This window comes from Sphaeramia orbicularis, chromosome 12 (genome assembly GCF_902148855.1).
Source record: "Sphaeramia orbicularis chromosome 12, fSphaOr1.1, whole genome shotgun sequence".
NCBI classification, from domain to species: Eukaryota; Metazoa; Chordata; class Actinopteri; order Kurtiformes; family Apogonidae; genus Sphaeramia; species Sphaeramia orbicularis.
The window spans coordinates 41,081,143-41,101,747 of record NC_043968.1 but is presented as its reverse complement, the minus strand read 5'-3'; the positions used below and the strand labels follow the sequence as shown (position 1 = coordinate 41,101,747).

At 38.0% G+C, this 20,605-nt stretch overlaps 1 protein-coding gene across 6 annotated transcripts in view; it reads right to left on the bottom strand.

Moving 5' to 3' along the window:
* Positions 1-20,605, bottom strand: part of anks1b (ankyrin repeat and sterile alpha motif domain containing 1B) — a 258,313-nt gene that overhangs the window by 154,831 nt on the left and 82,877 nt on the right. For 5 of the 6 annotated variants that reach the window (XR_003936737.1, XM_030148434.1, XM_030148435.1 and 2 more), the window contains exons 4-5: positions 13,333-13,485; positions 9,130-9,273 (exon numbers count right to left, since the gene is read on the bottom strand). Coding sequence is in view for 4 of the 6 variants with exons in the window: in XM_030148434.1 (XP_030004294.1) it covers positions 9,130-9,273; positions 13,333-13,485 (297 nt within the window). In the remaining 2 variants the exon portion in view is untranslated. Of the gene's footprint in view, positions 1-2,615; positions 2,745-9,129; positions 9,274-13,332; positions 13,486-20,605 lie in introns of those variants that run through there. The other variant, XM_030148438.1, reaches the window with a different exon arrangement.

The following is a 20,605-nucleotide window of genomic DNA, read 5'->3' as shown; positions in this document are numbered from 1 at the left end:
TAGACTTATCCACTGTTTCTTATGAATATAACTAAACTTTGCTTTCAGAAGTGAAATTGGACAGGTCAACTTGAGACAGTCAAAAGCATGAGCAAATATGCAGACCTATAAGTAAGAAAAAAATTGGCAAAAATAGGTTTAAAGCTCCATTAAAATGATCCAGTGGAGAGACAGATCTATGTAGGATGAAAGTCATTTCATTCATTTTTATTACAGAAGTATAGCTGCTTTTATTATATCCCCAAATTTGAGTTTCGGAGATATAATGGTTTTACCCCAACAACCGCCACCGGATATCCTTTGTGTGAACATGACAACTAGGACAGATTTGGTTAGATTTCTTATCCCTTGATAACCAACACAGGGGACCCTGGTGGAAGAACCCTATCGATTTCCGCTTCTCTATGAGTATTATAAGTCATCCAAATAAGTGCGCTTTAGTTGAAAATCAGTTTTTTGGACATAAATCAAGCAATAATAGGTCAAGATAAAATTTGGTTCATATTGATTGTCTTACAAATGTTCACTTTCTCGCTACCATCCAGAGTTCATACAGAGTCATTTTCATTCAATAGGTGGAGTTTTGTGGGAAGAATTTGTTCTGTAACCATTATTCTGCCACTATCATGTTGATGAGCAGAGAACTGGGGGGATATACCCTTGCTGTCAGCCCCTGACAGTGTAAGCATTGTTTTTATGTATTTTTATTTATTGATTTATTTGGAAGGGACATTGCACATTAATGAACATAGCTTATGATACCAATGTAAATATGCCAGAGTTAGCATAACTGCTAAATCACATCTGTAGTCCTTTGGTAGGTTAATTCATGTCAACACAAACACAGTATAAGATCAAAGACAGTACAGTGCACTCACAATAAATATCAATATCAATGTAATGCTTTTATTTCAGCGGTTCCAGAAACATTAGTTGAACAAACCATTTTATTACCCTGTCACCCTGCTATTACAGTTATTCTGATGGGAGATTCTAGGAGGTGTTTGTTGAACATGTTTAAACTGTATGTGAGTGGTTGTATGTGATTATATTTGGGAGTTGGGGGGGGGCATATTTGATCTCAGAAATTTTAGCTTTTATTTTGGATATGTGGATATTTTGTATTTGTCCTCAGCTACCCATGGACCACAGATGGAAATTAGCTGTTATTAAAATCTGGTGCAACACATCTTTGTCTTTTCTCTCTAAGACTGCTGTTGTTTGTACATGATTTCTGTTAAGGTAAGGTAAGGTAAGGTAAGGTAAGGAAAGGAAAGGAAAGGAAAGGAAAGGAAAGGAAAGGAAAGGAAAGGAAAGGAAAGGAAAGGAAAGGAAAGGAAAGGAAAGGAAAGGAAAGGAAAGGAAAGGAAAGGAAAGGAAAGGAAAGGAATCTACAACTTAACTAAAGTCAGTTTCTGTATAGAAAGCAGTACACATATATCTCCACATTATATCAGATGTATTGGTAAAAAAGGTGGGCATATTCATCTTGCAGTCAAGGCAGGTGAGTATCAGCCATCACACTTCACAGTCTGATGTAGAGTTTATTTAACTGACGAAATGCAAACCCTAGCGATGAGTTATGAGTGCTGAGTTGAAAACTTTGATGCAGAAAAGAAAATCTGCAGTTGCACTCATATAGACAAACTAACGTCTGTATTACTAATACCACCTGAGTCCCATTAAGGCTGGGTCCAAATTCATTCACATTTAATTTCCACCACATAAGGAATTGTATACATAGAGCTAAAACATTTCTCTTATGTACCCTTTTCTAAGACTAAAGCAGTCTGACATAATAAATCATCTACATGTGAAGCAAAGGTAAAAGTATGGATGTCAAAATACTAGTTTCACATTAAAACCTCTCAGAGTCAGTATAATGCAAAACAACCAGGGCCATAATGTACAGCTTTCAAAATGACCAAAAGGCTACGTCAGCGTCATTCTGAAACAAGGTTTTATGAACTCTCGTCAAATACTGAGGCATGACAGGCAGAACAGAATGCTCAATAGAAGTGACAGCTAACAGTAAAAGCTGATGTTCAGAGGATTTACTTGAAGGTTGAAGAGGAGTGAGGCTGTTTTGAGTGAATGTACAGAAGAAATACAGTGGATTCCATGAACATCTGCTCCCTCTGTCAATAGAAACGACTCATTCTCAGTTAACCAAAGCACAACAGTCTTGTTTTTACATGATCATAATCAGACATAATCATGAATATTCTATTTCATTTTTGTAATTAGATTCTCCTAAATCTTCGACAGGAGGTTTAAATGAAGCAAAATTAGTGTTATACTAATACTAATGCATTATTATAATCCAGTACAATTTATTTCTATAGCTCTTGCCAGAAGCAAACATTCTCACCAGCAAATCTAAAGACCTGACCTTGAATATAGCTATACCATCACACATGCGGAAACATACATTGTCTATGTCATATCTTTCATGGTTGATTTCCGACTAAAACTAGGCTGAACCAAACCATCAGCCTTAATGAAGACGATTTATGTGGACAGCAGCCAGGTCTGCTGATGCAGCGTCCAGGAAGTCCAGCATGACACTGCACCAGGTCAACAGGCTCATCCTCTGGAGGAAGAACCAAACTTACTGTACTGTCTGTCTTCAGCACAAAGCAGGTATTGTTGGAGAGAGGAGGTAACACAGTAGACACTGCCACTCCTGCACCATCACAAGTTCAAAAGTCAATGGTACAGGTATTTTAAGAGAGTCCTGCCAGCGTAAATCCCAAATGAAAAGGATGAGTAGTTGCCTTTGCAGCTTAACCGACTGCATCAAACTGTGAAAATGTGGCCTGAGGCGCTGGTCTTTTACCCGCACGTGAGTGAGAGGAGGTGGGAGCGCAGGAAATGATCCACCCCCTTCTCCTTGCACATATGCATACATAAAAACAGGCGTACACACACACACACACACACACACACACACACATACAATGCTTGCCCTCCTAACCTTGCCCCCCCACTGTCATCTCTATACCACTTCCTGTCCTGTTTCCCATGACGATTATGCAGCGATGTCATAAGGAAACAGGGAAGGCGATTCTCACTCAAAGAGTTTCCGGGAATTGAAAGCAAAGATGACTTTCTGTTTCAAAACTGCAAACAGAAACTAGAGAAGCAGGTCAAGTCTGTTCACATGTGTATGTTTATGGTGAACTTATGGCTCTGTGTTGGATACCTGCCCACAGAGCAGCAGGATTCTCCTCTATGGGGATTTCTTCTCATCATTATGGAAACAGAGGGAGAGAGGTATAGAAAGAGAGAGTGGGAATGAAGAGAGAGAGAGAGTGACTGACTTCCATAAATTATTCATTCACATTCAGACCACTGTGGCTTGACTCCAATTACTGACCTGAACCCATACATTCAAATACACACACACAGTAATATCCACTTGTGACAATTCACAAGGTGGCCATCTGTGACCTGACCACTGCACCCACTCTGCACTGTCAAAAGTACGGCTCTGAAACCGCAGCCTTGGAGATAATAAAGAAAAAGAGGCAGGAACACAGAAAAAGATGTAGGTAAAAGGGAGAGTGTACACGTTTCACAAAAAAGACACCTATATTACCTTCGAGTGCAGACTCCATTTACAATCTGCAGCTGAGCCTGTTCATTCGGTCAGTCATCACTGAGCATGTCCCCTCTTCTACATTCATGCAGTTGTTGCTTTTTCATCTAATTGTCAGCAATTGTCAAAAAAAAAAGCATCAGTAAAAGTGGAAATCATAGCCTACCATTCTTCAAACCTGTTAAGTAAATAAGCAGTTTTTTTCAGTGATGACACCAGTTTAATGTATTTAAAATAAACAGTGATATAGAGGTGATTTACACTACCGGTCAAAAGTTTTAGAACACCCCAATTTTTCCAGTTTTGTATTGAAATTCAAGCAGTTCAAGTCCAATGAACAGCTTGAAATGGTGCAAAGGTAAGCGGTGAACTGCCAGAAGTTTAAAAAAAAAAAAAAAAAAAAAAAAAGGGAAGGTTAAACAAAACTGAAAAATAATGTACATTTCAGAATTATACAGAAAGGTAACACACTACTTTCTGCGGTACAATACTGTTCAAATAATGCTCACAACGGTATGGTACCAAAGTGTGTTCCAACACTACTTTTATGCAGACAGAGGGGGTTGGAAGGAATTCAGAAACGTTGGGACACCTGTAGGAATTGGCAGCACCAACTTTCGAGGCTTGATCAACCTCCATTGCTGCAGAACTGCTTTAAGTTGTTAACCCATTTCTTGTTTGCCTTTTTGTATAATTCTGAAATGTACATTATTTTTCAGTTTTTATTAACCTTACCTTTTTTTTTTTTTTTTTTACCTCTGGCAGTTCACCGCTTGCCTTTGTATCATTTCAAGCTCTTCGTTGGACTTGAACTGCTTGAATTTCAAAACAAAACTGGAAAAATTGGGGTGTTCTAAAACTTTTGACCGGTAGTGTATGTCAACAGTAAGTAGTGACTCTTCCTGTTTTGAACTGCTGTAATCATCTTAATAGAGGACCAGGCCTGCACACTGTTTTTAGGCATAATAGCTGAACAACCACCTATCAGCAACATGGTTACCACATCAGGGTTGTTTCTATTGTTGTTCATAAACATACTAAACAAGTCTTTTCATCAGCAGTTAAAAAGAAAATGGAATATCTTTCTTTGAAGATGAAGATGAAGAACTCTGAGCACTGATCTGTCTCTGTTCTTTTTTTCATCTCTTTTCTCTACTGTCATGTATCTAAATAGCACAAGAATGCCTCAATGTAAAGAAGGAACTGCTGCATGCACTACTTTTCATCCATTTAGACAGGGAGAATTACATAAATGAAGCGTCAATTGCAGAGATGATTGGCGGAATCAGAGGTAAGCAATATTCATTAACATAGAGACAAAGAGAGAGGAGACAGGAGAAAGAGAGAGATGTGCAGCAGTGAAGTGGAGTGGAGAAGAAGAGGCAAATCAAAGGAGTGTAGTGTTCATCTTCACTAGACACATGCAGCCTGAGGCCAAATCCCTGCAGAGAATCATAGCCTTCCTCTTCAGATCAGAGCATGCATGTGCACACACACTCACCCTGTAACAAGCACATAAGGCAGGGATGACTGGGTTCTTTGCCGCTGAGTCATGCATCTCTTCTCTTTGAGAGCACCAATATGACAAGGAATATCATACTGGTCAAGTTGCACAAATGTATACAGTATAAACACAGTCTGAATTCTGTAAAGCCCTGTGAGGCGACCTTGGTGTGATATTGGGCTCTACAAATAAAACTGAACTGAACTGAATTGAAGTGTAGCTGCTGTATCTTTATGACAGATATTTTTCAAATGCCTGGGCACAGATTTGTCTTATTTCACATCAAGCTGAGTGATATGGACAACTTATGATTTTAATTCATGGTTTTCTAGCTATGTGAAATGAAGAAGAAATCTGACTCAACAGCATCCTTTATTTACTAAAACTATACGCCACATGATTATATGACTGGAAAAATACATTCCCAATGAACATATTACAAGGAATAAACAAAAACAAATTGCTGTTACTTTGCATTTTTTATGATTTTCAGAAAGTAAACCATGATTTATCAAATGAATTCAATATACTGCACAGTCTTATTCTCACATTCTTCTCAGGATTAATTGTATTGAGAAGGCTGGTTTACTTGCTTCCCATCCTGTATAGAAACTACTCATATACTGAGGGAAAGGAAGAATACAACATCTGTTAAGCCACATGTTATTGTTGTGTTACATCAAATAAACAATGAAGTATATCATATTCTGCCAACAGCAGCGGTAAACCAAAGGTCACTCAGCACAGTACTGACTACACACTCAGACTGCTGAAACTTTTAGTGTAGACTAGACTCTTCTTTGTAAAAGACTGTAAGGGTGTATTGATTGGTGCCTGCTTCTGCAGCTCCTCTTCAGTCTGAACTGTCTTGTTTCTTGATTCAGTGTCAGCAAATTGTCAAGACTTTGAATCTGACTGAGCCTCAAACCCTTAAAGCTAGTCTTCCTCCAGTCTTTTATGATCACCTAACAGAACTGAGCCACATATCCCAGGATCAAACAAAACCCTACTAGAAACATCTAAGTGTGGCCAATGGCCACACATGCATCTGGGCTCAAAACACCTCCCACTGAATACAAGCATGTGGGATCCACAGCTTTATGTTGTTTACTGTGTTGGAAAATACACACAGCTCATACAGGTTTATCTCCACCATTTAACATCTACCAACAAATACGTTAAACACAACGCATTTGAATAAAAGGATTTTTAAGCATCAAAGATGCTACTGACTTTACAACACACTAATAACTGATTTATATGTTGTTTTAAGGCTGTTGTCTATGATGATGCTGCAAAAATAATTCAGCAAATGTCCCATATATTCACCTACTAATATTTTTGTATGAATTGTTAAACTCAAAAACAGAACAACATCAAACTAATAATATGTAGAAAGACATCATTCTGAATACAGCCTGAGATTGGGATATCTTCCCTTAGCCCACCAGTTAACAGGAAGACCTGCAGTTGTGGACATGCTCTGACCCCCTCATCACCGTTACAGTATGGACCTGGTCAAAGTCACTCAGTTCCTTATGTTGATCATTTTGCCGTTTCTAACACAACAGTTTCAAGGATTTGTGGCTTAATATATCCAACCTTGTGAAAGGTGTGATTGTCATGAAATAATCCATATTATCACACCTCTCCTGTCAGTGGTCAGAATGTTGTGGATTATCAGTGAATTAATAATGTTATTTGATGAACATGAAAAATAAGAACAGACAAATAGTAAAGTCAATGACAACTACACTTGAGCTCTTAACCTCAGTACATTTGACTTTACCTGTTTAAAAACATTTCCAGTTCCTTTCATATGATCTGTTTGATCAATGTATGTCAAACTTAAATCTAGGGCAACAACAGGACTTTTGGGACTCTACATTATTTACACTTTTGAAACAAAATAACTGAATAACTGTAACCTTCCACTTCGCCTTTCACAACAAGTAGTTTCATTTCTTTTATTTCAGACGTTTTGAGACATGTATTGACCTCCTCACAAGCTGTCTTGAACGCTACATTTCACATACACTTGAAGTCTAAATCTTAAGAGACTGCTATGAACAGTAAAGGAGTATGTTTTCCACACTTAGAACACTTACAAGTGAGTAAAGTCAAATAGTTTGGCGGAGATAGTTTGGTCTCTAGAGGAAGAAAACAGAGTATAAGAAAGCAGCAAAGCATGGCTGCTTCTGACAAGGCTTTGCAAAGAAATAAATGGCCCAGAAAGAGTTGGGACAAAGCTGTGTTTGAATCTTCCACACATACGAATACAAAAAAAGACAAAATGCAAATGAATCCAGAGTAGAGAAATCCAAACAGTGTGTCAGAAAACAGCAGAGATGAAACGCTGCATACTGTGACACAGCTCTGTATTTGTGTTACCTTAACCGTTGATGTGGTGTGCAGTTGATGAAGAAGAACAGAAAAAAAAGACTGTGAACTCTGTTGACCTCTCAGGGACACCCTGTCCTTACCCTCATCCTCCTCTCAGTCTTTTCTCCCAATCAATTATTCATCCCTCTCTAACACCACACAATGGGCGGCATGTACTGCATACGTGCAGTCTAAAAGTCCTAATGTGTGAAAACTATACATACTTCCAAAGGAAACTTCTGTATTCTCTTTTATTAAAGTAAAGACAGCAGCTCTTAAAATATTCACATACAGCAGAGATGAAAGAGGACAGATATATACAGCAAGAGACTTTCAAAGATTTATTCAAACAAAAGGATAAAGAAATGACATTCTTCTCCACTTGCAGTAAAATCCAATTTTTTAAGATGATAAAGTCACATCCCATGTCATTACTCGATGCTGTAAATAACTCTCCACAAACCAACCAAACACAACACACTGCATCTGTAGACAATTCACCCTAAAACTGGCTACATAACTACTGGATTAATTATATATTGTTTAAGTGGTTTTTTTACATATTAGCCTAATCATTTGTCAGTACTTCCATGAAATGTGCAAAACTGCAAAGAAAAGCATCTTTCCAAACGTGAAAAATTACATTTACCTCTAAGTACTGAAGCATGTAGTCTTTAGTATTATGTTACTTCACAAATCCATATATACATGCCAAAACAGATTATTTAGTATGTCCAAAACTCAAGAAAAAAAAAAGGTACATAAATTGCACTACTTCCAAGAAAATATTACAATGTGAAAGTGCTGGACACCACAGCAGTATAAATATCCCACAATCCAATGCAGCACTAATGACAGCATACCAAACCTAACAACAAATGTGTTCCTAATGGTATTTTAGATGTAGTAGATACTGATATGAAAAACACAATCAATCAAAGGGAGTTGTTGACCTATGACTATTGGATTAGATTGTTCTATCTGGAAGATGGTGACAAGGGGTCACATTTTTCATGAGTCAAAAAGACACACTCATCATGCTTTTCCAAATTTGACAGACCAGTAGAGATAGTGTTAGGTCTTTCCATGGTTGTATACCTCCAACTCGCAACGAGGCTCCCTGGAAGTGACAATATTTACACCATAAGCAGACCATTCGCAAAGATACATGTTATCACTGACTCCAAAGTATGTTGAACAATAATACCTGTAATGCAAAGTATGATGCTGTATTTCAGAAGCAGCAGTGTTCTAGGTTTTTGTCATAAGTAAGTTTTGCCGCAAGCAAAACTTAGATTATCTTTCACCTTTTGCATATCAAATGCCATCACACCGTTTTATCATATTTTACATTTGTGTAAAATTTTGACCTTATTAGTGTATGAAATCTGGAGTTATGGACTCATTCCTGTTTTGTGAGTGACCTTGTGAAAAACCTTTCCAATCAGCTCATCCTTGAGTCCAAGTGAACATTTGTCCCAAATTTGAAGGCATTCCCTCAAGATGTCCCCAAGACATCCTTCCTCTGAAAATAGGACCAGTGGATAAAGGGACAAGTGGACAACCCGAAAACAAAATGCATCCAGGCCACCACAGAGACATAATAGAGGACAATCAAAGTCAGATTTTTAATGATTCTTACCACACAGTTGACGTCCATGCCAGCCTCGAGCAGGGTCTGGACGGTGCTGTGATGTCCATTGCGTGCAGCCAGGTGAAGCGGAGTGTGTCGGCGAGTGTGGCTGGTCATGAGGTTGGGGTGAGCACTCACCAACATGCACACCACCTGCGCATAAAACAAGATAGTCACATGTCAGCAACAACACAGTAGACTGATAGGAAAGAGGGAAATGTTGGGGAATGGGGAATATCACTGTTTTAGAGGAGTTATATATAGCATTTCTACTTTAAAATACTCATCTTTGACAAAACTTCATAACTCTTTATTATTCTTAACACTATTACATTGTCAATGTATTGGAAGGTAGAGATATGCACTTTCAGAAAGCGACAAGCAGGGATGAGAACCACTAATAAACAACTTTTACACTATGTTGACACTCCAAGACTTCATGCTCCATTCACATTTTTTGTTGAAATCTGCTTTTTTTGCGTGTTTTTTCACATTTTAATTTAAATGAAGCTGCCATCAGGCTCATGAGTGAACAGACTACAGTCCTGAAGTGATCCACATACGCAGAAGAAGATGTTTTGTCACACAGCACACAAAGTATCTGGATCTTGTCTAGTTCCATCTCCTCTGGTGCAGAGACGTGATGATGTTGCATTTCAATGACGTAAAAGTCAGATTGAATGCAACATGACCATTCAGACTAAGGTCATATTGCAAAACATTAGATATGTGTCTGATTTAGGACTACATATGAAAGTGACCTGGGTCTTATTTGAAAAAACTGGATTTGTGCTGTTCAGACTGACATAAAAAAATCAGATATAAGTCATATATGGGCAAAAAAAGTTAGACCTAGAAGTTTTATTGTTGTTTTCACCACTGAACATAGCTCTAAATTAAAGAAATGGAGTTTGATGCTGAAATTGTAGCGTTTTTTTCTACATGGGTGAGTTTCATTACGAAAGTATGAAGGTATTATCATTATGTTTAATAAGTTCACTGTTTGTTTATTCATAGTTCAGACTAAACTGTCACAGATGCGACCTTGTCTGTCGTTCCAAACAAACCAAATCATATGGAAAACAGAGATTTGGGGTCTTATTGCGGCTGTGTTCTGTTTAAAAACAGAGCTAAGCAAACACAGATATAATGTAAATTCTTGGTTAATGCAGTAACCTATGTGAAGCTTGTAAGACACTGTGTTACTTTTGACATTATAACACCGTGATACAGACGTGTATAGCATTAAACAATGAGCTTTATACTTTATTCAGTGATTATTAAAGCCTGTGGATACACAACGTTGATTCATTGACAATTTTTGTAGTTGTAAGTGTGTTTTGACACGCGACTCCCCTGCTGTTGAGGGTTTTCAATATCAGTTTTACATATAACCCCTCTAAGGTATTGTTCAACATTAATAATGATTCCCTCAGTTGTTTTCTTGTATAACTTGTTGTATTAAAAGACCTGTCAATCAGTGCAAGCGCAACTGGAGGGTCCAATCATTTGTTTTGACCGTTGTCGCAGAACTCGCTCATTGTTTGAGCATAGATGATGTCTTAAATAAATCAGCTCAGCAGTCAGTTCCCTCAAAAGCCTCTCCTCTAATGTATGTCTTTGTGCATGCGTCTACTGTACGTGTACAGTAAACTTTTGCCCTGTGTTAGTTACAGCTCCACACAGCAGTAGCTTCCACCATAGGGATTTCCCTTCATTATTATGCAGAGAAAGTGAGAGTGAAATACCGTGCTGTTATAAATTATTCATTCACACTCAGGCAAACCTGTACGGCTTGACTGCAATTACTGGCTACCTTAGCAAGGAGAAAATGTGACTGCATTTGAACATCAGCAACCATTTGTACTTTATGTGGCACTTCATGTGTGTAGTTCGTCACATTTTTGGCACAGAGTTTTTAAAAAATGTTGATTTGTCTGCATGTGGGGCATAAAAAAACATTGTATGTGTGGGATATATTTCTCCATGTATACAACGGCAGCCATTCCTGATTTGGAAGGGCTGATCCCTGTGCACAGTGGCCCTTGTCACCGCTAACTCCCACTGTTGTCCTGGGGAAAGTGCAGATGGAGTCACCAGCTGGTTCTTCTCACCTGCCAGCCCAGCAAGGAGCTTTTTCAGAGACTCCATGCATGTAGAGGTATTAAATCCCCCTGAAAATCCTTCCCTCCGTAGAAACAGACGTACAATCCCACACAGGCCTCCACCCTGTACTACTAATCACTCATTCAGTAATTTTTTTTTTTGTTTTACAATGATAAGTACAAATAAAATGATCCAAAATAGAGGATACCATGGAGCAACCGAAAGCACAAATCAATGTCTGTCTTTCTCTTACGGAGGTTTGGGTTTCTCCCCTCTAGAGAGACATTTGAAGTAAAAGCCTAAGATACTTTTTTCTCTCTGCCACCCACAAATCAAATGTTAAATGCTCACTACGATCCGGTCTATAAAAGTTGTATGACTTATGGTCAGTGGCGGTTGATGGTGATTATTCTGTAACTGTTGATGATTGATAGATGGAATGGTGATGGCAGGAAGCACTTAGGCTTTAATGTAATATGCTGACATTTTATGTACACTAAATGCCCGCTCATCTAATTGTAAGAAGTATCTGGTTTACATATGTACACTGCATGCTTTAGTCTCTATTTTATGTTTTTCAACTCTTTCTTTTGAACACTTAGTTTTTATGTTATTTATCATTTTGTCATACAGAACATAACAAACAACCGGCAACAGATAATAGTCCCAATCTAATAGTAATGATAATTTAGGTTACAGTTATAAAATAGCAATCAAGTTACCTAATTAATTCCATTTTTAGAGCAGCAGTTTATATAGCATTTTATAGGACTATGAGACAAACCACACATTAACTGTATTTAAAGAAACTAATCCATTTGCTCCTTTTTAGTATGTAAAGTTCAGCTTGCAGCCTCAGCATAAATGTTAATCTCTTCATTTTGTGAATTTCATCAACAATTTTCAACCAGTCCTTCAGCACCGGTGGATCAAGTTGTTTTTCATCTCTTTTATATGGATGTCCATGTGTGTTTGTTTTTCACTGTGATGCAAAAAATAACTGTTAAGACTTTTCGTAACAAATGGGCTTGGCAGCACTGTAACAAACTAATATTATGAAAATGTTAAAAAGGTGTATGCTCTAACACTACATTGTACTTTTTTTGGTAACCCTTTTTCAACAGATTACCAATTACATCCTAAATAATACTTTGACAAATGAACTGGGATCAATGTCCACATCTGATCTGGGATAAAACTACTTTTTGTAAATGATTAAAGCAAGTATAACCTTCAACATAACACGAAAGTCTTTTTGAAGCTATAAATTTGACACATGAGTACTGTAAAATGACCACACTCAGCTAATGAGTTTCTTGAAGAAATACTGTCTACACACACAAAAATTATTTTAAAAATGACCAAATTCATTATTATTAACCTGATGACAGAAAATGCATTATTTTAATTAACTAGTGAGAGCAAAATTATATAAGAATCATATTTAATGGTCTGGAGGGACCGCTGTAGCAGTTATTAAAGGTGAAAATGTGCAAAAACAAGTACACTTTGCTTTGGTAGTATTTGTGCTCTTGTTGTATTTTCTTATTGTTTTATATGTACTATATGTATCTTTGATTCAACTATGAGAATTATTTGTATTTATTCATTCATTGACTCATTTATTGATTTTTTTTTTTGTCCCTTTTGGTTCTAGTTTGCTTTCATAGTTTGTTGTAATAAAACAAATCAAATAAACACATTTATTGAATTGAATGTTTCCTTAAAACATTTTTAGACAATATTAAGCTGTTTAAGTGGTAAATGAAAATGAATCTTCCAGATGGCAGTTATTTATTTGCTCACATTCAAAAACTTGTTGACAAATAGGTTTGTTTATCCTTCTGTCCAGAAATGTGGACTAAGAGGACATTTATTTCTTCATCAGCTGAGTGTAATGGGGGCAGATTGTAACAAACCCATAAATGAGACACATATTATAAAGAATCCTCATAAAATCAGAATAATAGTCATATCTTACATCATGCCTTGGTCTGACAATGTTCCACTTAGAAAAAAGACTAAACTGAGAATATCCTAATGGAATATAGTGTTTAGTGGAGTATTAGTGGGATCATTATGTCTCATTATAACTCTCTTCCTAACCTGTAATCGTCCATACAGTGCTGCCAGGTCCAGAGGCGTCTCCTGTCTGCTGTTCCGCATGGTAGGGTCGGTCAGCTCCTGAAGAAGCACTGAAACCACATCAGAGTGTCCATACTGGGCTGCACAGTGGAGAGCTGTTTCCCTCTCATGGTTCTGTGAAAGAGAGTGAAAGGAAGAGAAAGAGGGATATGAGATATGATAGTGTAGGGGGAATAATGCAAAGGATGAGGAGAGGGCAGAGGGGAAGAGGGGAGGAGATTAAGATGGATGGATGCAAACAATGTCAGATGTGAAGGAAATGGGTCAGTGACAGAACACATGAGCCAGTTTGAGGGGTAAAAGTCAAAGCAAATGAGAAGAACAGAAGGTTTCAACAAAGTAATATGAGAGAAAATGGTGAAAAATAAGAGGGGCACATGTGGGTGAAAGAAGAGAAGAAAAGAGGAGACATGGAGGAAACGGCAGGTTAGGTTTATTTATTGAGGCACTAAAACACAGTGAAATTCAAGATGGAAAGCTTGATTCTCTGTTACACATGCTGCATGAAACCAGCGTCATGGTCAGTATATCATTCAACAAGTTCAAATTCCAAAAGTATGTCAGGTTGGTGAGGGTTGTCAGGGGAAATCTATGGCTTCCTGTCTGCATAACACAGGCAATGGTTAAAACCAGAATGTTTCCCTAAATCCCTTTTGGTTCACCACTATTGTCTATGCTCCTAGCATTTACATGATGCACATTCACTTGTATCCTGCATAGGCTACTTGACTTTAAAGAGCTGCAGCAAATCAGACAAAATAAAGAAATGCACCCCTGCAATGACATCAAAGAAAGTAATGAAACATGTATAACTGTGTCTTCTTGACCTTTACAATGAAGTATGCAGGTCCATTCAGTTACAGTATATTGTGGCCACTACTAAATGAGAGCATTTTAAAGGTTATTTTGAACTTGGGAGGCTCTCATGTTCACAGGACCTTTAGCCGTTTTCTGTTCCTTCAGGGGCCCCTGTCAGAACATTGTTGGTGTTCCCTGGGGACCTGCAGCCCCGGGTGAAAACAGCGCTGTAATGAGTGTAAAACTGGGCAGAGGGACATACACATGAAGGAGAGAGATATGATGGACATCTAATGCCGGGAGAGGAGAGAAGAAGAGAGAAGACGAAAGAATGGGCCCTATAGGGACTGAATACTGCATGTGTTCATACACACTTGAAAAAATAATCATCTGGCCACTATTATATACACACACACACACTCACACACACACACACACACACCATTTATACTGCAGAAACAAGTATGTGCATTTACATTCTGCTTCTGTGGATATCATTGTATCACCACGGAGGAAATTGTGAGTTGCTGGTATTTGTCCAAGGGAAAAACCTAAATTTTGAGTGAGTAAGTGGCTGATATTTAACACTAGATGATGTAACAGAGGGAACAAGGGAAAAAAATGAAGGAATAAACAAGACAGAGGCGAAACAGGAGAAGAGGAAGAAGAGAGAGAAGGAACTACAGCTTTTATTTAGGCTTTACCACAATAATCTTGGATCAATCTTGGACAAGTAACAGTCTGAGAGTTTTATTTACTTTCAATTGTTTAATCCATACATTCTGTGGCCAGGGAGTTCTGTCTTTTCAGTACAACGGTGATAAAATCTGTGAGGTTGTCCTGTACTACTCCAGCAAAAGTGCAATGTCAAATTCACACCCATCTGGGAAACCGCCTCCCTGTTAAGCAATAGAATAACTGATTGAACATGTAGAGGTGTTTCTGGAACGTAAACTGAGATTAAATGGATATTAAAAATAGGAGCAGTCATCATTTGGTTTGAAGGTTGAAACAGGCTTTTAAAGGTTCTTTGTGTGATATTTAGTAACATTTAGCTGTAGTATTGCAGACTATAACAAAGAGCGGGCATATCCCTCCTTAGAGTCAGCCATTGTTTGGTTCATCTCTTCTGGGAATTTTAGCTCCAGTGCTTGAAAGAGATTTTGGCTACTCGCAGGCATTCTCAGACAGGTAGAAGGATTAAATACATGATTGAGAACTGTAATTGCTGACCAGATTCTATCAGATGCAACCTGGAGGTGAATATAGCTCGACTCAGTGTCTCTATGTGGAAGCTTAGAAAAATGGGTTTGCTTTCCCATAACGGCATTAAACGGTATCAGGCCATCTGTGTTTATATTTACTATGTTGATGTGGACTGAGAGAAGAGAGAGCTGCAGAAGTAAGGTGTGTATTTTCAGTTGTTTGATTCCCTGACTTTAGTTCCTATATTTGTAAGGGTGTATTAACTGTGATGCACACCTGAGCATGTTGGGTGATAATAAAGTATCTGAATGATGCTGGATATTACCTGCTGTAAAATGAAAAAATAGACAAGAATACCACTCCTTCTATAGATATAAACCTTGTAAGATTTTTTTTTTTTGCATGCATAACAAACTAAACATAATTACCAATAGTATATACCTTTCTCTGTAATGACATCATCCTAAATCCCCTTGAATGTTACACACTGCACCTTTACAGCAACTGTACAACACATTGCTTGAACATAAACAAAGAACAATTTTCAGCTTTAAAGAATATTCAGTGTCCTTTAAATGCATAATGACATATTTTGCAGGTTCACCTTTTCATTTTCTTCCTCCTTTCCATTCCTTTATCATCACTTCTCATATTTCCTACCTTGAAATCATCTCTTCAACTTCCATGATAAAAAAACCATGACCACACTCTGACTCTGCTGCTCATATCTCATCTCATGCCTTTTCTTACTCTTTTTCTCCCCAGAGCCACAGCTCGCCCTCCCTTTCTCCCTCACTCCCTCCCTCCCTCTCCTGCTTACTTTCATTTACCCCTCTGAGCAGTGAGGAGGACAGATGAAGAGATAGCGTACATACAAATCACAGAGGAGAAGAGCCCCTATATGAAGATACACGTGATCCAGCTGCAAAAACACCACAACGTGCTCAAGAGCTTTGCCTCTGCAGCCAATCAGATCCGTTGGTTCTCCTCCAGGACTACACACCCCTTCATTCATAACAGAGTGGAACCTTCCAGAGCAGGTCTGATTGCAGGTCCACTCTACTGTAAGCACAATAATCACACACTTATGCACAGCGTAATCCACATCCATCACAGTTATGTGCTGTAATTGTCGGTTACATTATGTTTAATAAGGCGTATTTACTCCGGTTCCTGTGGGGATATTCTACTATATTACTATTTTTACATGGAATGAGGCAATTTGCCTGAGGGGCCTTTGGGGTTCAACTTATTTAATTCACTGTATATATTCTATTCTTCGTGTTATAGGGTACATCCGCAAAAATAAAACTAATGCACCAAACATCATCAATAATCATGTAGTGACCCTATCATGTCTAACATAATAATGTCATTTCTATAGAATGTGTCATTAATCTATGACAGGTTAAATATATATTATCACCTCTGGGTAGGAATAGAAAATTCGTCATTTTGTATCTTCAGAGACCCCGATGTTTATCTTTTCACTGCTGCAGTTATTACAGAAGTGAACGTAGCTTCTCATTCAGCTTCTTACTGTCCACATCAACAAACACTAAATTCACTTCCGATGATATAACAGCTATTTTAATTGAGATTTCTGTCTGTTTTCACATCAAACATGTTAATCAGATTATGATGATGGTTGATTGGCCTGGGGAGATTCCACTCACAGTTAAATCTGATCACACGACCTACACACACTTCCTATGAAGCAAATAAGACATTTGTAGGGTTAAACTCTTTTTGGTTAATGTTAAGAGTCTCACCGTTTTGTTTAACCACCACTTTTTCCTTGATGGGTAGATGAGTCCTTCATCTAAACTAAATCCCTTTGTCTTCCTTTATTCTGTCAGTGGAGCAATATTAATGACAACACAGGCAGACCAACAGAAATTAAGTGTTGTTTTCCAGCTGTTCCACAGCAGTTATGTTTTAAAGCACAAATATGGCCACACTTTTGTACAACAATAAGGGAAGTTTCTGAGTGAATCTAGTCAAACCACAAGCTTCATCCTGAGGTGTTTATATCTCAGTCCTGCATTCACTCTGAGACAAGCAAACCCAGAGACAAATACACCCACACAGCAATGCAACTGCAGGAAAATACACCACCACACACCTATTATGGGCTAGAAATCAAACAAAATGGTATTATTTTACTAGTCTATATATAATTTTTTTTTCTTTTGTTCTTTTGTTTTTTGTTTTTTTTTAAGGAAAATCTTACATCTGTTATGAGAAAGTTCCCTGCTGCTCCTTTAAAACCAGTTTAGAAGGCGGAAGGCAGCATACTATTCCTTAAACAATTTCACACAAAACAGGAAGACAAAAATGAAAGAAGCAACTAATTATACAATAAAATTCTGAACGGTGACCACAGTCGTGGGCTGCAGTCATTGGTGGTGCTGCTGACCCGTTCTGTATCTGTATCCTTTAGGCTTCCTCAGTCAAATCTGCTACTCCTCGCATAGGAAAAACGCAATACCCTGACAGAAGGGAGAGTCACACAGAGATGAAGAGAGGGACGAACAAGACGAAGGAGACAGAGCAGAGTAGAGAGAAAACCCTCCTCCATATTCTGAACGAGGGCTATATATTTCCATTACGCTCCGTCTGACAGCTTTCCGATTTCATCTAGCATGCGGTGTATTGTTGCTGATTGGGCTCTGAGCAACTGCCATCCACTAATGCCACACCAACAGGCGTAGCCGCATATTATTGACATATCCATACGAATGGGACATCTGCGCTTCTTCCAGCATATGGTGCTCATACACACTTAATGGTCATACATACAAGGAGGCTACATAATAAAAAGTATCAGCTTGTCCTTGATGTTTTCATCCATGCACGCATGCTGGTATTAGTACAGTACACTTATGTGCACTTGTACATGTACATGTTTCTCCCATGATAAAAAATATCAGTGCTATCTAAGTTTATCTGCATCAGACCAAACAATGACAACATCCAGGTAAACAAGTGAGCATTATCAAACAGGCTGGGGCTAAAATGAAACCAGAGGGAGTGAAGCGCAGAGCTATTTGTTTGAACGCACACTGTGTTAATGCTGATGGACTGATATGCAGGATGAGCTCCGGCTACACAACAGCATCTCATAATCCAGGCAGCTCAGGCCAGTGTCTGGGGAGAGCTCAGTAAATATAGTAAATCAAGAATGAAACAGACGAGACGTACAAGGTATAACAGTCTCAATGTCTCTGAAAAGGAAAGGGATTCATCGCTCTATTTGGTTTTCTGTAGCTTATTATGTTCTCTATAGAAAACTAAAAAAACCTAACTATATATGGTATTAGAAAAAAGAGGCTCTCTACATTTCACAGCCATATCCAATCTGAAAAAGGTTAGGTCCACCAAGCACATACTCAAACTGGAGGGTTTCCAGTGGGAGCACAGGTCAGATACAGCAGCTCCAAGACAACAATGATATTTAAAAATTCCTTAAAACCTTGGTCTAAGCTTTTTTTTTTTTAAATTCTTTCTACAATATGTGCAAAAAACATTGACATTAAAGTATATCCATGAAAAAAAAATACAAAAAAAGAATTAGCAGATACAGTTTTAAATATATTCAATATATGCTCAATTTCACTTTCAAACATTAAATGAGATGCTTGAATAAGTCGCAGTAAATGTACTTTTTTTCATTTAAAGCCCAACATGATTCTTATTCATCTAAACAGTATTTACCAAATATGTTTTGAAACTTTAACATCTTTAGGATTTATAATTTTAGCCTTGACCACAGATGTTTTATATAACTATTCATTATGGCTGAATGTGACATTTATGAATAAAGACATAAGTTTGACTCAAATCCCAATTAGATTAATGGTTTGCTGTGAGTTTAAGTGTTTAATCAGTGCAGCACTTTGACAGACTGATATTTGATGATTTAAGTTACACCACAAGAGAAAAATGCTGCGCTTATTCTTTCCTATGTCTTCCTATTACACCCTGATTAACAGATTTATGTACAATCTACTCTCGGTTTACATTAATGCTTCAAAACTATCAGTTGTTTTGATTCATCATGAGCCAAATGGCTTTTCTTTTGCTAAACTTTAATTAGGAAGCCCACTGTCGACAGCAGGTCAGGCTGCAGAAAACATATGACATAATGTTTTTAACAGACTACTCCTAAGAAAACATCCTATGGCTCAGTGTGACTGTGTTTTGGCAGCAGTGGGAATGGTGGTAGGTGATATTTGAGTAAGGACTTTCCCAGGGCAGATTGTAGTAGTTCTCACAGAGGCCATGTTCATATGATGACCATCAGGAAACATATGGTTTCATTTTCAAGTGTGGTAGCGATGTGTGTGCAACTACAAGCACTGTAAAATGAAAACGCAGGGAGACATTCGTGCAAACACTCACAGCAAACCGGTGACCTCCTGACCATTTAATTTTCCTTTAGTTCACACTGCTTTTTAGCTACCAGGCCTTTCTGCACCTGGAGGAAGTATTTCACGCATCTAAGTGTCCATATATACGTCAAAGAAAAATATGACACATCTGAAGGCATTTACTCAAAAACACACACTCTCGCTTGTGCAACTTTCTCCTGCTGAACAACTTCCTCCTCCTTTGGGGAGAAAATTAGAAAGGGAGAGAAGGACTGAGAAATAGAAATGAACAGTGCAACCCTCCTTCTGCTGTTGTTAAAGAAAACATTCCTGAGATGTATCAGCAGCACAGGGGGACATACTTGACCGAGTCAGTCACCCACATACACACAAACATAAAACCCTTGGATTGACTTGTCCACAGGCCCCATGCAAACAGGGAACAGAGGATCTGGTCAATGTTAGTCACACAACTGTCCCTCACACCACCACACAGGCAACACAAATCAAAAGCTAAATGTGTAACTTATCACTCAACATATTGCTCGGATATATGGCATTCTATTCTGTTCTATTCTATTCTATTCTATTCTATTCTATTCTATTCTATTCTATTCTATTCTGATATATGTTATATTATTCTATTCTATTCTGTTCTATTCTATTCTGATATATGGTATATTATTCTATTCTATTCTGATATATTCTATTCTATTCTATTCTATTCTATTCTGATATATGGTATCCTATTATATTCTGTTCTATTCTATACTGCAAAAATAAACCATCATTGAACTAGAAGCACTCGGAGAGCGCAGACCTCCGCCAAGGCTGATCAGTGGCCCCCCCGTGGACCC